General features: G+C 41.5%; 1 protein-coding gene and 1 long non-coding RNA gene across 17 annotated transcripts in view; one reads left to right on the forward strand and one right to left on the reverse strand.

The window, feature by feature from the left end:
• LOC129528952 (uncharacterized) overlaps positions 1-12505 on the forward strand; it is a 37065-nt gene that overhangs the window by 15746 nt on the left and 8814 nt on the right. The gene's annotated exons all lie outside the window — the stretch shown is intronic.
• The window catches only part of ZNF43 (zinc finger protein 43), a 47329-nt gene that overhangs the window by 10030 nt on the left and 24794 nt on the right, over positions 1-12505 (reverse strand). For 12 of the 14 annotated variants that reach the window (XM_063701174.1, XM_063701164.1, XM_063701171.1 and 9 more), the window contains 2 exons: positions 2908-3034; positions 1695-1793 (listed from right to left, as the gene is read on the reverse strand). In XM_063701174.1, the coding sequence (XP_063557244.1) occupies positions 1695-1793; positions 2908-3034 (226 nt within the window). Of the gene's footprint in view, positions 1-1694; positions 1794-2907; positions 3035-3147; positions 3263-9871; positions 11618-12505 lie in introns of those variants that run through there. The other 2 variants (XM_063701173.1, XM_063701172.1) reach the window with 2 other exon arrangements.

A 12505-nucleotide genomic window follows, 5' to 3' on the forward strand; every position in this document is an offset into this window, starting at 1 on the left:
GCCATCCTAGACAAAAATGCCTTTATGAGAGCCAGGCATCATGGCTCACACTTGCAATGACAGCTACATGGTACATTGAGGTAGGAGAATTGCTTCAGGTCAGGAATTTAAGATCAGGCTGGGTTATGTAGCAAGACCCCATCTCAAAAATAAGTTCCTTTAAAAGAGCTTTGAGATCCAGGCAGGCAGTTGTAAAACTCTCATAAAGCCCAAGATTAAGGAGTTTTCTTTTTCAGAAGGCAGGCTCTCATTCAGGTGGCAAACTACGGGACCCCTGTTCTTAACTACAGACCAGAAAATGGCCCACCCAACTTGGTCCCACAGAAAATTCTGAACTTACTCTGTAACCATCCCAAACTGCTTCCAGCCACAGTTTGGGAGAGGTCCTGTTCTTCAAAAGGCCTGGAGGAAGATACTGGTTTATAGTGATGCAGGCCTTTACTGTGGACCCTGAAGCAGTTCAATGACTGTTCCAGCTCCCTGAGCCATGGTTTATGGCCAGCTCTGCCTAACTAGAAACCCACACAGTTACCTGGGGAAATCCTCTCTGGTACTCAGTGAAAGCCGCACTCATCCACAACCTGATATAAAGCCCACCATATGCAGACCCGACTGCAAAAAACTGCCCTAGTGTTCTGCCCTACAGAGGAAAGTCCAAAAATAAAATGGAAATTACAACTACCCAAGCCCCTTGTAACAAGCCAACTAAAGGTGGACCCTAGTGCAGACTCAGCAGCCTTGTGACCAAGCAACAACCCCTCTTCACTACAGGCCAGGGGTGGTGGCTCACGCCTGTAATCCCAGCAATTTGGAAGGCCGAGGCAGACAGATCACCTGAGGTCAGGAGTCTGAGACCAACCTGGCCAAACATGGCGAAACCCTGTCTCTACTAAAAATACAAAAATTAGCCAGGCATGGTGGCACGGGCCTGTAATCCCGTCTACTCGGGAGGCTGAGAGAGGAGGCAGAGGTTGCAGTGAGCTGAGATTGTGCCACTGTACTCCAGCCTGGGTGACAGAGCAAGCCTCTGTCTTTAAAAAAAAAAAAGCCATGGTATCCAAAGTGATCTATAAATTTAATAAACTTTCTATCAAAATTCCAGTGGGATTTTTTTCACAGTAATGGACAATGCAATTCTAAAATATACATGAAACTAGAATAAACTTTGAACAAAGCAATCTTGAGGAAAAAGAACAAAGCAAAGAAACATCATAATTCATAATTTCATATTATTTAAAGGCTACAGTAATAAAAACAGGATGAACTGTGCAGAAAATATACAAAGAAATCCAATGGAACAGAAAGCACTACTCACACATTTCAGACATGATGCAAAGAAAGAACTTAAAAAATAGTTTAATATACAGTTTCTCAAAAGTATGCAGATATTTGTGTGTCCCCCAAAAGAATGGAAAAGCAGTCAGATTGTTCAGTCTCTTAAATGTCATGAAGAGGACTTTGGCTGTCATGGTAAACTTGAAGGAAGATCACCGAAGGGAAATAAGAATCCTGAGAGAATGTAAAAGCATAAGACAGAAGATGTCTGTGTGAAAGCAAAATGAAAAAACTGAGGCTTCCCAGAAACTGTTTCCTTTGGAACACAGCTTCCCAAGTCACATTTTAAGGACTGGCTTTCCCCTTAACCTTTGGACTTCTCATCTGTGTTTGTTGTATTCACTTTCACTCTCACCTACCTGGGGGTTTGGCTACCATTTCATGTCTCCTCATAGGCTCCCAAGGCTCTTTTTCTTGCTCCAGACAGGTGATCAGGTCTGGCTTAGAGACAGCAATACCTGTTTCAATAAAAAATAAATTACGTGAATCTTGCTCATATTCTCCCATTATTAACCTAGTAATGTGTCCAGTATGAAGGGTGTGATAGAATATCCTAATCATTAATCCCAAAATACTAATTTTTTTTTTTTTGGAGACGGAGTCTCAATCTGTCACCAAGGCTGGAGTACAGTGGTGCGATCTTGGCCCACTGCAATCTCCACCTCCAGGGTTCAAGCAATTCCAATGCCTCAGTCTCCCAAGTAGTTGGGATTACAAGCGTGTGCCACCATGCCTGATTAATTTTTGTATTTTTAGTAGAGACAGGGTTTTGCCATGTTGGTCAGGCTGGTCTCAAACTCCTGACCGGGTGATCCGCCTGCCTTGGCATCCCAAAGTGCTGGGATTACAGGCATGAGCCACCGTACCTGGCCCCAAAATACTAATTTTTAACAAAAATTTCTTCTTGTTTGAGACAGAGTCTCACTCTGTTGCCCAGTCTGGAGTGCAGTGGCACGATCTCGGCTCACTGCAACCTCCACCTCCTGGGTTCAAGCCATTCTCCTGCCTCAGGCTCCTGAGTACCTGGGATTACTGGCGTGAAACACCACACCTGGCTAATTTTTGCATTTTTAGTAGAGATGCGGTTTTGCCATGTTGGTCAGGCTGGTCTCAAACTCCTGACCTCAGGTATCTGCCTGCCTCGGCCTCCCAGAGTACTGGGATTACAGGAGTAAGCCACCATGCCTGGCCTTTAACAAAAATTTGTAAATATTTAGAAAATATCTTATTTTGTAGGTTCTTAATTTCACTACCTGGTAATACTGAATCAAAAATTAGTGTTGGCAATTAGATTTTAAGTTGTGGGCAACAGTATTTTATGCCACTTAATTTCTGGAATTACTACTAATCTGGAGTGAAAGACACAGATCAGCTCAGAAATGTGGAAAGTTCAGGTCAAGATGAAACATCTTGAAAAAAATTCTTTAGTGCACCAACAAATCCCAATTTTTTTGAAAACAGGAATCTGAAACTCATGAATGCAAAGTATAAATTACCAAAAAAACAGTCTACAGAAAACAAAAATGAAATCTTTAGGGTATATTAGGAATTGAGTATTGAAGTTATGCTCACCTAGGAAGACCAGGTTTCTGTAGTTCTCTAACATCACATTCCTATATAAATTCTGCTGTGCAGTGTCCAGGCATTGCCACTCCTCCAGACAGAATTCTATGGCCACATCCATAAATGTCAATGGTCCCTAAAAAAAACAACACATACACACACAAACACACACATTTACCAAGTTGCCACAGGCAGAATTTATAATTTGACTCAAGGTAAAATGAGAGAGTAAAGAGAACAGGTACTGACTTATAGAAGAGACTGAAATTATCCAATAAAATAATTCTTTTCATGGAAATATTCTCCAGTGTATTTTCTACCCCTAAGAAAAGAAAGTGATGTAAGATCCACAACATCAGTGTATATATAATACTTTTCTGGATGATAAACTGTAAAATTAAGGGCACGAACACAAACGTAAATTTTTGAGTTCTCTATTTGCATCATACAGAATCAGTTGCGAATATTTTTCAGATAAAGACATGTTGAGTTAGAAGGGACCTTTAAAATATTAAGGTGTACAATAAACTGAGGATCCTGTTAATGAAGATTATTTTTTCAGAAGATCTGGAATAAAGTCTGAGTTTCTAAGTTTCTAACAAGCTTACCAGTAATGCCAATGATTTTGGCCCAGAAAGACTATTTTGTCAAACATCCAGTAAATGGAAAAGTCTGTGTTTTTTTTCTAGTTTTTCTGGCCAGTAAACAAAGATAAGAGCTTTCATTTTCAAAAGACAGATAAATGCAAAGAAAACCTAAGAAAGAAGAGCAGCTGCCAGATTAAATGTGATGGTTTACGTACATCAGTTGCATAAAGATTCTTAATAATATGGCCGGGTGTGGTGGCTCACACCTGTAATCCTAGCACTTTGGGAGGCTGAGGCAGGTGGATTGCCTGAGGTCAGGAGTTTGAGACCAGCCTGGCCAACGTGGAGAAAACCCATCTCTACTAAAAATACAAAAATTAGCCAGGCGTGGTGGCACATGCCTGTAGTCCCAGTTACTCAGGGGGCTGAGGCAAGAGAATCGCTTGAACCCGAGAGGTGGAGGTTGCAGTGAGCTGAGATCACATCATTGCATTCCAGCCTGGGTCAAAGAGCAAGACTCCATCTCAAAAAAAAAATAATAATAATATATATATATTATATATACATATATACATATATTACATATATTATATATATTATATATACACATATATTACATATATTATATATATTATATATATATTATATATATTTTATATGTATAATATATATTATATATATTTTATATATATAATATATATTATATATATTTTATATATATAATATATATATATATACACACACACACATATACATTAAAAAAAAGACAAATGGCCGGGCATGGTGGATCACACCTATAATCCCAGCACTTTGGGAGGTCAACGTGGGTGGATCACGAGATTAGGAGTTCGAGACAAGCCTGGCCAAGATGGTGAAACTCCATCTGTACTAAAAATACAAAAATTAGCTGGGTGCGGTGGCGGGTGCCTGTAATCCCAGCTACTCAGGTGGTTGAGGCAGGAGATTTGCTTGAACCCAGGAGGCAGAGGCTGCAGTGAGCCAAGATGGCACCACTGCACTATAGCCTGGGTGACAGAGAAAGACTCTGTCTCAAGAAAAAGAAAGAAAAAAGGAAAATAATTATTTAGGGAAAGAGTCTGTCAGAGAGCCCTTGATAATCAAGTGAATAATTAACATAAAATGTACTAGAACAAATTTTAAGATGTGCTGATGCATGCAAAAAGACACAGCATCACTGCTGTGATATTGCCCCCAAAAAGTAAATTATAATCTAAATTTAACCATAAAGAAATATCAGTTTTATGCAAAGTTCAAGATACAGATGTCTCCCATGTTCTGTAATTTTTTTTTTTTTTTTTGAGGTGAAGTTTCACTTTTGTTGCCCAGGCTGGAGTGCAATGGTGCGATCTCGGCTCACTGTAACCTCTGCCTCCCAGGTTCAAGCAATTCTCCTGCCTCAGCCTCCTGAGTAGCTAGGATTACAGGCATGTGCCACCACACCTGACTAATTTTCTTGTGTTTCTAGTAGAGATGGGTTTCACTATGTTGGTCAGGCTGGTCTCAAACTCCTGACCTCCAGTGATCCACCACCTCAGCCTCTCAAAGTGGTGGGATTACAGGCATGAGCCACCACACCCGGCTGTAATTTTTTTTTTTTTTTTTTTTTTTTAAGATGGAGTCTCGCTCAGTCGCCCAGGCTGGAGTGCAGTGGCGCGAATCTCCGCTCACTGCAAGCTCCTCCTCCTGGGTTCATGTCATTCTCCTGCCTCAGCCTCCCGAGTAGCTGGGACTACAGGCGCCCAGCACTACGCCCTGCTATTTTTTTTGTATTTTTTTTCGTAGAGACGGGGTTTCACCGTGTTACCGCGCCTGGCCAACCAGGCTGTAATTTTTAATAGTAATTTTTAGTAGTCTATCTTTAGCACCCATAAAGCAAGTATATCCTGATAGTATTTTTCAGAACTTTCTGCTTTATAAATGTCTTCTTGTTTACACAAGCATTTTCTGAATCCTGTTCTGCATAGAGCTAATAAAAAACAGACTGAAACTCAACATTACATGTTCTCCATTTTTAGTAAGGACCCCAGTTTTCCCCAATAGAAATCTTGAGTATCCACACCTTCCCATGTTCAACAACCACGAAAGGATCATTTTTAATATTGCAGTTCATAAAGTCATGGTGAGAATTCTGCATGGCATATTAGAAGCCATGATGTAGAGAATGTAGAGAAGGCTCTGTTATATAGAAAAGAAATATTTTGCAGAGACCCTTGACTATCATAAAAATTTAAAAAGCAGTTAAAACAAACTCATTAGAGAGGAAAAACACAAGTAGCAAAGTACAGGTTTACAAAAGTACTAAACACATGGCATTCCAGGAAGCAGAGTGGACACAGCTCTTGATCTGAGACATGTTTAGCTGCAAAAAAGCCATTTTTTTCTCTATCTCCGGGAATCCTTCCCAGATGAGATTCTCTGGACAAATTACACTTGCATCTTGAGAATATGCCTTTAAAGCTGTCAGCACCACCTATTTGCCTACTACCACCACACCCACAGGCAGAAGGACCAAGACCTGCAGAAAAAGTTCACCTATTTTTGTCCTTTATAACCGAAGAGATTCAGCAAGAACGAACTGCTCCATGGAGATACTAATATGAGTTTCACCTTTTCTATCCTCAGGTGCCCTCCTCTGCCATGGACACCAGCAATTTTTGCTACAGTAATGGAAATATGGGCCACACTGTCCTGTCCCTACCAAACCCAAACAGAACAGGCCTTGTAACCACCCTTTAGTGCAAAGTAAAACTTAACTCTTGTGTATGTATCTTGAACCTTTTATACTTGATTCTAGCCTCATTTTGGAGTCACATGAGGCACTTAATTAAAACAACATGGATGCTTCCACGCAGAATCTGAACCAAACTATAAACAGAACAATAAGCAGGCCTGACCTAAATAAGGCCTCCAAAAGGGGTGAATCTGAACAGAAAAAAAGCCGAGAGATGAACCTATGTAGAATTCTGTTCCGTGGTCGGGCGCGGTGGCTCACGCCTGTAATCCCAGCACTTTGGGAGGCCGAGGCGGGTGAATCACAAGGTCAGGAAATCGAGACCATCCTGGCTAACACAGTGAAATCCTGTCTCTACTAAAAATACAAAAAATTAGCCGGGCACGGTGGCGGGCACCTGTAGTCCCAGCTACTGGGGAGGCTGAGGGGGGAGAATGACGTGAACCCAGGAGGCGGAGCTTGCAGTGAGCCGAGATCACGCCACTGCACTCCAGCCTGGGTGACAGCGCAAGACTCCGTCTCAGAAAAAAAAAAAAAATAAAGAATTGTGTTCCCTATGCCACTGGGTTATTTCCTGTTCGGTTTTTCCTAAGCTTACCTAAGACAAAATTAAATTCCAGAGTTTGTGTAATTTTAATCTTTTTTAGCCGCTGCCCTGTCAATTTCATAACATATACCAATAAGCAATTTAAACAAATCCCTTAAGGTTTTCTAGGAGAATTTATTATTGTAAGATAAATATGTATTCTTAGCAAGGTAAGATGAATAGAAACAGTAATATTTTTTCAATAAACATTCCTTCAAGTGATGATATCAGAAGTCAGAACAATACAAAGAAAGTGGACAAATAAAGCCAAAGTTTTTTTTGCACACATCTACTCATTGTACCAACAATATAATGCTAAATTCAGCCATGTATCCAGTTGCTAGCCTAGACTAAGAATTCCTGGATGATAGGGATGACTGCTTCATCTATTTTTTTAATGGCCATATGAAATGGTAGAAATTAGTTTATCTGTTTGAGTCTCCAGATCTCCTGTTTTTCACCCAACTACAAGAAAACTGGAAAAACTCTCATCTGGGTACCAACTTATACAAGATGAGAAACAAGAACAGCATGACTAATTTATCCTAGACTGAGACAGAGCAGAATTAACCATTCTTGTCAGCCTGACACAATTCTGTTCTGGACATTTTCAAATGTCGCAAAGATGTCTAGTTGATTGTGAGAGGATTCCCAGTGACCCAGAGCTGACTGCCCAATGATAAGCCAGGCAAGAAAGAATCAGGCCTTTTTTTTTTTTTTTCGTGAGATGGAGTTTCGCTCTTGTTGCCCAGGCTGGAGTGCAATGGCACAATCTCAGCTCACTGCAACCTCCAAGCGATTCTCCTGCCTCAGCCTCCCAAGCAGCTGGGATTACAGGCATGTGCAACCACACCTGGCTAATATTTTGTATTTAGTAGAGATGGGGTTACACCATGTTGGTCAGGCTGATCTCAAACTCCTAACCTCAGGTGATCCACCCATCTCGGCCTCCCAAAGTGCTGGGATTACAGGTGTGAGCCACCACATCCAGCCTCAGGCTGATTCTAAATAGAAAATAGAACTGCCCGGCCAGGCGCAGTGGCTCACGAATGTAATCCCAGCATTTGGGGAGGCTGAGGTGGGTGGATCACGAGGTCAGATCGAGACCATCCTGGCTAACACGGTGAAACCCTGTCTCTACTAAAAACACAAAACAAAAAAAAAATTAGCCGGGCGTGGTGATGGGTGCTCGTAGTCCCAGCTACTCTGGAGGCTGAGGAAGAATGACATGAACCCGGGAGGCGGAGCTTGCAGTGCGCCAAGATCGTGCCACTGCGCTCCAGCCCGGGGCGACAGTGAGACTCTGTCTCAAAAAAAGAAAACAGAACTGCCCTGGTAGAGCTCCAGAACCTGCATCACCTGTCCTGATTAGCTAGCTCTTAGGTAAGAAAAAAGACAAAAATACCCTACTCCAGTATCGTATTTTATGGGTAGGTATAGCTGTGGTCATAGCTCTGGACATTTTGTGGTCTTGATCTCTCACTCCTAAGATGCTTGTTTACACTTACAGATTCTGCCATTAGATTCTATTTACACCTGGAGCCTCTCACATAAGTGTTAGCAGGTCACTGAGCAAAATCTGAAAAGTTCAAAAAGCCACACTCTCAAAGGGGTCTTTAAGGTGTCTATGTTGATTTCTCACAATGCAGAAAATGTCTCTTGCTGATTTTCTGTACATTCTCAATCCAAAACCTGGCCCTGTCTTGTGAATCCCAGGCAAAGGCCAAACTATATGTACAGATTCTATGTTGGATCAACCTGGCTCTGCATTCTTGGGTGTTAAAGCAAGCAGGGTACAATCAAAAGAGAGATCCCCTCATAGAGGCTGCTGTAGCACATTTAAAATAATATGTTTACCTAAAAAAAAAAAAAAAGAAAAAAGAAAGAAAAAACAAATCTGAGGCAACATGAATATAAGTAAATAATTTATTTGGGCCAAGCTTGAGGATTATAACCTGGGAGCAATGATTCAAGTTGTCTGGAATGTAAACTTTAGCAGCAGTTACAAGTAGATTTGTAAAGGCAAAAAAGAGGGGCAGAGAGTGGACTGGTACAAAGTTGTTTGTCAGGTCCACTTAGGATGGGCACGGTGGCTCATGCCTGTAATCCTAGAACTTTGGGAGGCCAAGGCAGCTGGATCACCTGAGGACAGGAGTTTGAGACCAGCCTGGCCAACACGGTAAAACCCTGTTTCTACTAATACAAAAAATTAGCCGGGCATGTTGGCATATGCTTGTAATCCCAGCTACTCGGGAGGCTAAGGCAGGAGAACTGCTTGAACTCGGGAAGTGGAGGTTGCAGTGAGCCTAGATTGCACCATTGTACTCCAGCCTGGGCAACAAGAGTGAAACTGTCTCAAAAATCAAACAACCCAACCAACCAAAAAAAAAAGTTGTCAGGAAGTCTTATTTATTTACAGAAATAACACTGATTATTAATTGGATATACATTGTTAAGGTTTAAGGTATGGGTTATAGTGTCCAGTGTGACATTATTAGTTTAGTTTATAGCTACTTGTGGCAATAGCAAATAGTTTCCAGAGATAAATACATAGTTCAAAAGGAGGAGAAAGAAATAATTGTGTTCTCATTTTAATGTCTCTGAGTTTGAAAAAATGACTTGCATTTCTCAGATTAAAGTTTTCTTTTATTTCTCAAATCTCAAAACCCAGAATCAGAATTTGGGGCTGCAGATTTAGCAGAGCTAAATCTGGTGGAGTGGCAGCAGGTTTCACCTACACAGTTTAGGGCATTTTTAGCAAGAGGAAGAAAGTGGAGATCCTCATGTCCACATGTCTACTCAATGCACACGTTACTTTGATTGGGTTTCTGGGCCCCATGGTCTGTGAATCACTTTCAGGTCTGAGGATACAAGAGTCATTGAAAAAGGTAAAATAGCCTGGGTCAGTGGCTCACGCCTGTAATCCCAGCACTGTGGGAGGCCAAGGTAGGTGGATCAGGAGGTCAAGAGATCAAGACCAATCCGGCCAATATGGTGAAACTTCGTCTACTAAAAATACAAAAATTAGCTGGGCATGGGGGAACTCACCTGTAGTCCCACCTACTTGGGAGGCTGAGGCAGAAGAATCGCTTAAACCCGAGAGGCAGAGGTTGCAGTAGGCCGAGATGGTGCCACTGCACTCCAGCCTGGGCAACAGAGCAAGACTCCATCTCAAAAAAATAAAAAATAATAAATAAAGAGGTAAAATGGTTGGTTCCTTTTCTGTGAAGTTTGTAGAAATCTTGTCTATCCTTTCTAGAAGCGACTACAGTTAATTACATATACCAAATAGGCAAAAAAACAATTCCACCTGCATATTTAGGGGACATCATACACTTTGCAGCACAATTGTGAATAGACGGGAAGCCTGAAAGGAAAAGTTTCCTCTAGATTAAAGCTTAGTTGGCACCTTATGTGTTTATATTATGTCTGGTAATTCAAGACAGTGTTTGGAAATGGAATTTAAAAAAAATTTCTGCAGCCCCAGAGAAACTCCAAAATGATAGAACAGAAATAAAATTGTTTATTACACAATTAAACCAGAATGTGAGCAGCATCACAGTAAATCTGCTTAAGAGATTGCAAAGACAGAAAGACAGTTCAGCAGGCTCACTAAGCCTGAGCAGTGATTCAGGCTCAGTTTCTACTTACAGTGGTGACATGGAAAAAATACTGCTGGGTTTGGCTGAGTGCAGTGGCTCACACCTGCAATCCCAGCACTTTGGGAAGGAGGCAGGCAGATCACCAGGTCAAGAGATCGAGACCATCCTGGCCAACATGGTGAAACCCCATCTATACTAAAAATAGGTAAATTAGCTGGGTGTGGTGGTGCATACCTGTACTCCAAGCTACTAAGGAGGCTGAGGCAGGGGAATCACTTGAAACCAGGAGGCGGAGGTTGCAGTGAGCCGAGATCGCGCCACTGCACTCCAGGCCTGGCGACAGAGTAAGACTCTGTCTCCAAAAAAAACAAAAAAACAAAAAAAAAATGTTGGGTTTTCAGCATGAGTTCAGATGATGATAACTCCGAGTTTTCATCGTGCATTCACAGGCACCATGGGACACTAACAGAGCTTCTGAAACAGACACCCAAAGCATTAGAAAGAAAAACAGCTCTCCATTTGAGTAACACTGTATTGAGAAAAAAAAAAGAAGTTCAAAGCATCTTAAGAAAAAACTTAGATTAGATGAAAGATTGAGCAAGTCAACCAAAAATATTCCCCTTAAACAAATTTCTCTCTAAACGAAGTGCACAGCTACTCTCAGCACAAGAAACATGAGCATTATGAAAAAAATATATATTCTCAGCAGAATTTTCTAAGGTTTCTCTTCCACGTCTGCTGCTGTCTCATCTCCTAGCCATTGGATGGGAGTTCCATATTGGAATACATCTCACAATTTCCACATGCACCTTTTGATGAAGAATTGAAATCTTGAGTTTATTCATATAGTGTAATATATTCAAGCTTGCAACACTGCTAACTGAAGAGCTACTATGTGGTTTTTTTTTTCTTTTTGAAATGAAGTTTCCCTCTTGTTGCCCAGGCTGGAGTGCAATAGTGCGATCTTGGCTCACTGCAACCTCCGCCTCCCAGGTTTAAGTGATTCTCCTGCCTCAGCCTCCCGAGTAGCTGGGATTACAGGTATGCACCACCATACCCAGCTAATTTTTCTATTTTTGGAAGAGACAGGGTTTCTCCATGTTGGTCAAGCAGGTCTTGAATTCCCAACCTCAAGTGATCCACCCACTTTGGCCTCCCAAAGTGCTGGGATTACAGGTGTGAGCTACTGCGCCTGGCCTTTTTTTTTTTTTTTTTTGAGATGGAGTTGAGCTTTTGTTGCCCAGGCTGGAGTGCAATGGCACAATCTTGGCTCACTGCAACCTCCGCCTCCCAGGTTCAAGCAATTCTCCTGTCTCAGCCTCCCAAGTAGCTGGGATTACAGGCATGCACCACAATGTCTGGCTAATTTTGTATTTTTAGTAGAGATGGAGTTTCTCCATGTTGGTCAGACTGGCCTTGAAATCCCAACCTCAGGTGATCCACCCGCCTCAGCCTTCCAAAGTGCTGGGATTACAGGCGTAAGGCACCATACCCAGCCTCTGAAGAGCTACTATATTTTTTGAGTGGCCACCTGACCTGTTTTTATCTGTCCTGTAATAGCAGCATTCCAATTTAGTTAAATGAAAGACACTAAAATTAAGCTTCCCTGTAATTATCCATATTGGATAAATTAATAAGCATGTCAGACTAATATCTATTGTAACAATTTGGTAGTGACTTTTCTTTGGATATTAGATATAAATATCTAAGTATAACCAACTTTAATGTACTAGTCATAATGTATGTAGTATTTTAAAAAATTGTCTGTAACCGTATTTCAGTTAAAACTACTTTATATTTCAAAGTATGAGTAAGAATATTAAAATAACTATTTAGGCTAGGCATGGTGACTCATGCCTGTAATCCCAGGACTTTGGGAGGCCAAGGCGGGCATACCACAAGGTCAGGAGATTGAGACCATCCTGGCTAACACGGTGAAACCCCATCTCTCATAAAAATACAAAAAATTAGGCCAGGCGCGGTGGCTCATGCCTGTAATCCCAATACTTTGGGAGGCTGAGGCGGGTGGATCACTTGAGGTCAGGAGTTCGAGACCAGCCTGACCAACATGGAGAAACCC

This window comes from Gorilla gorilla, chromosome 20 (assembly GCF_029281585.2).
Source record: "Gorilla gorilla gorilla isolate KB3781 chromosome 20, NHGRI_mGorGor1-v2.1_pri, whole genome shotgun sequence".
In the NCBI taxonomy this organism is placed as follows: domain Eukaryota; kingdom Metazoa; phylum Chordata; class Mammalia; order Primates; family Hominidae; genus Gorilla; species Gorilla gorilla.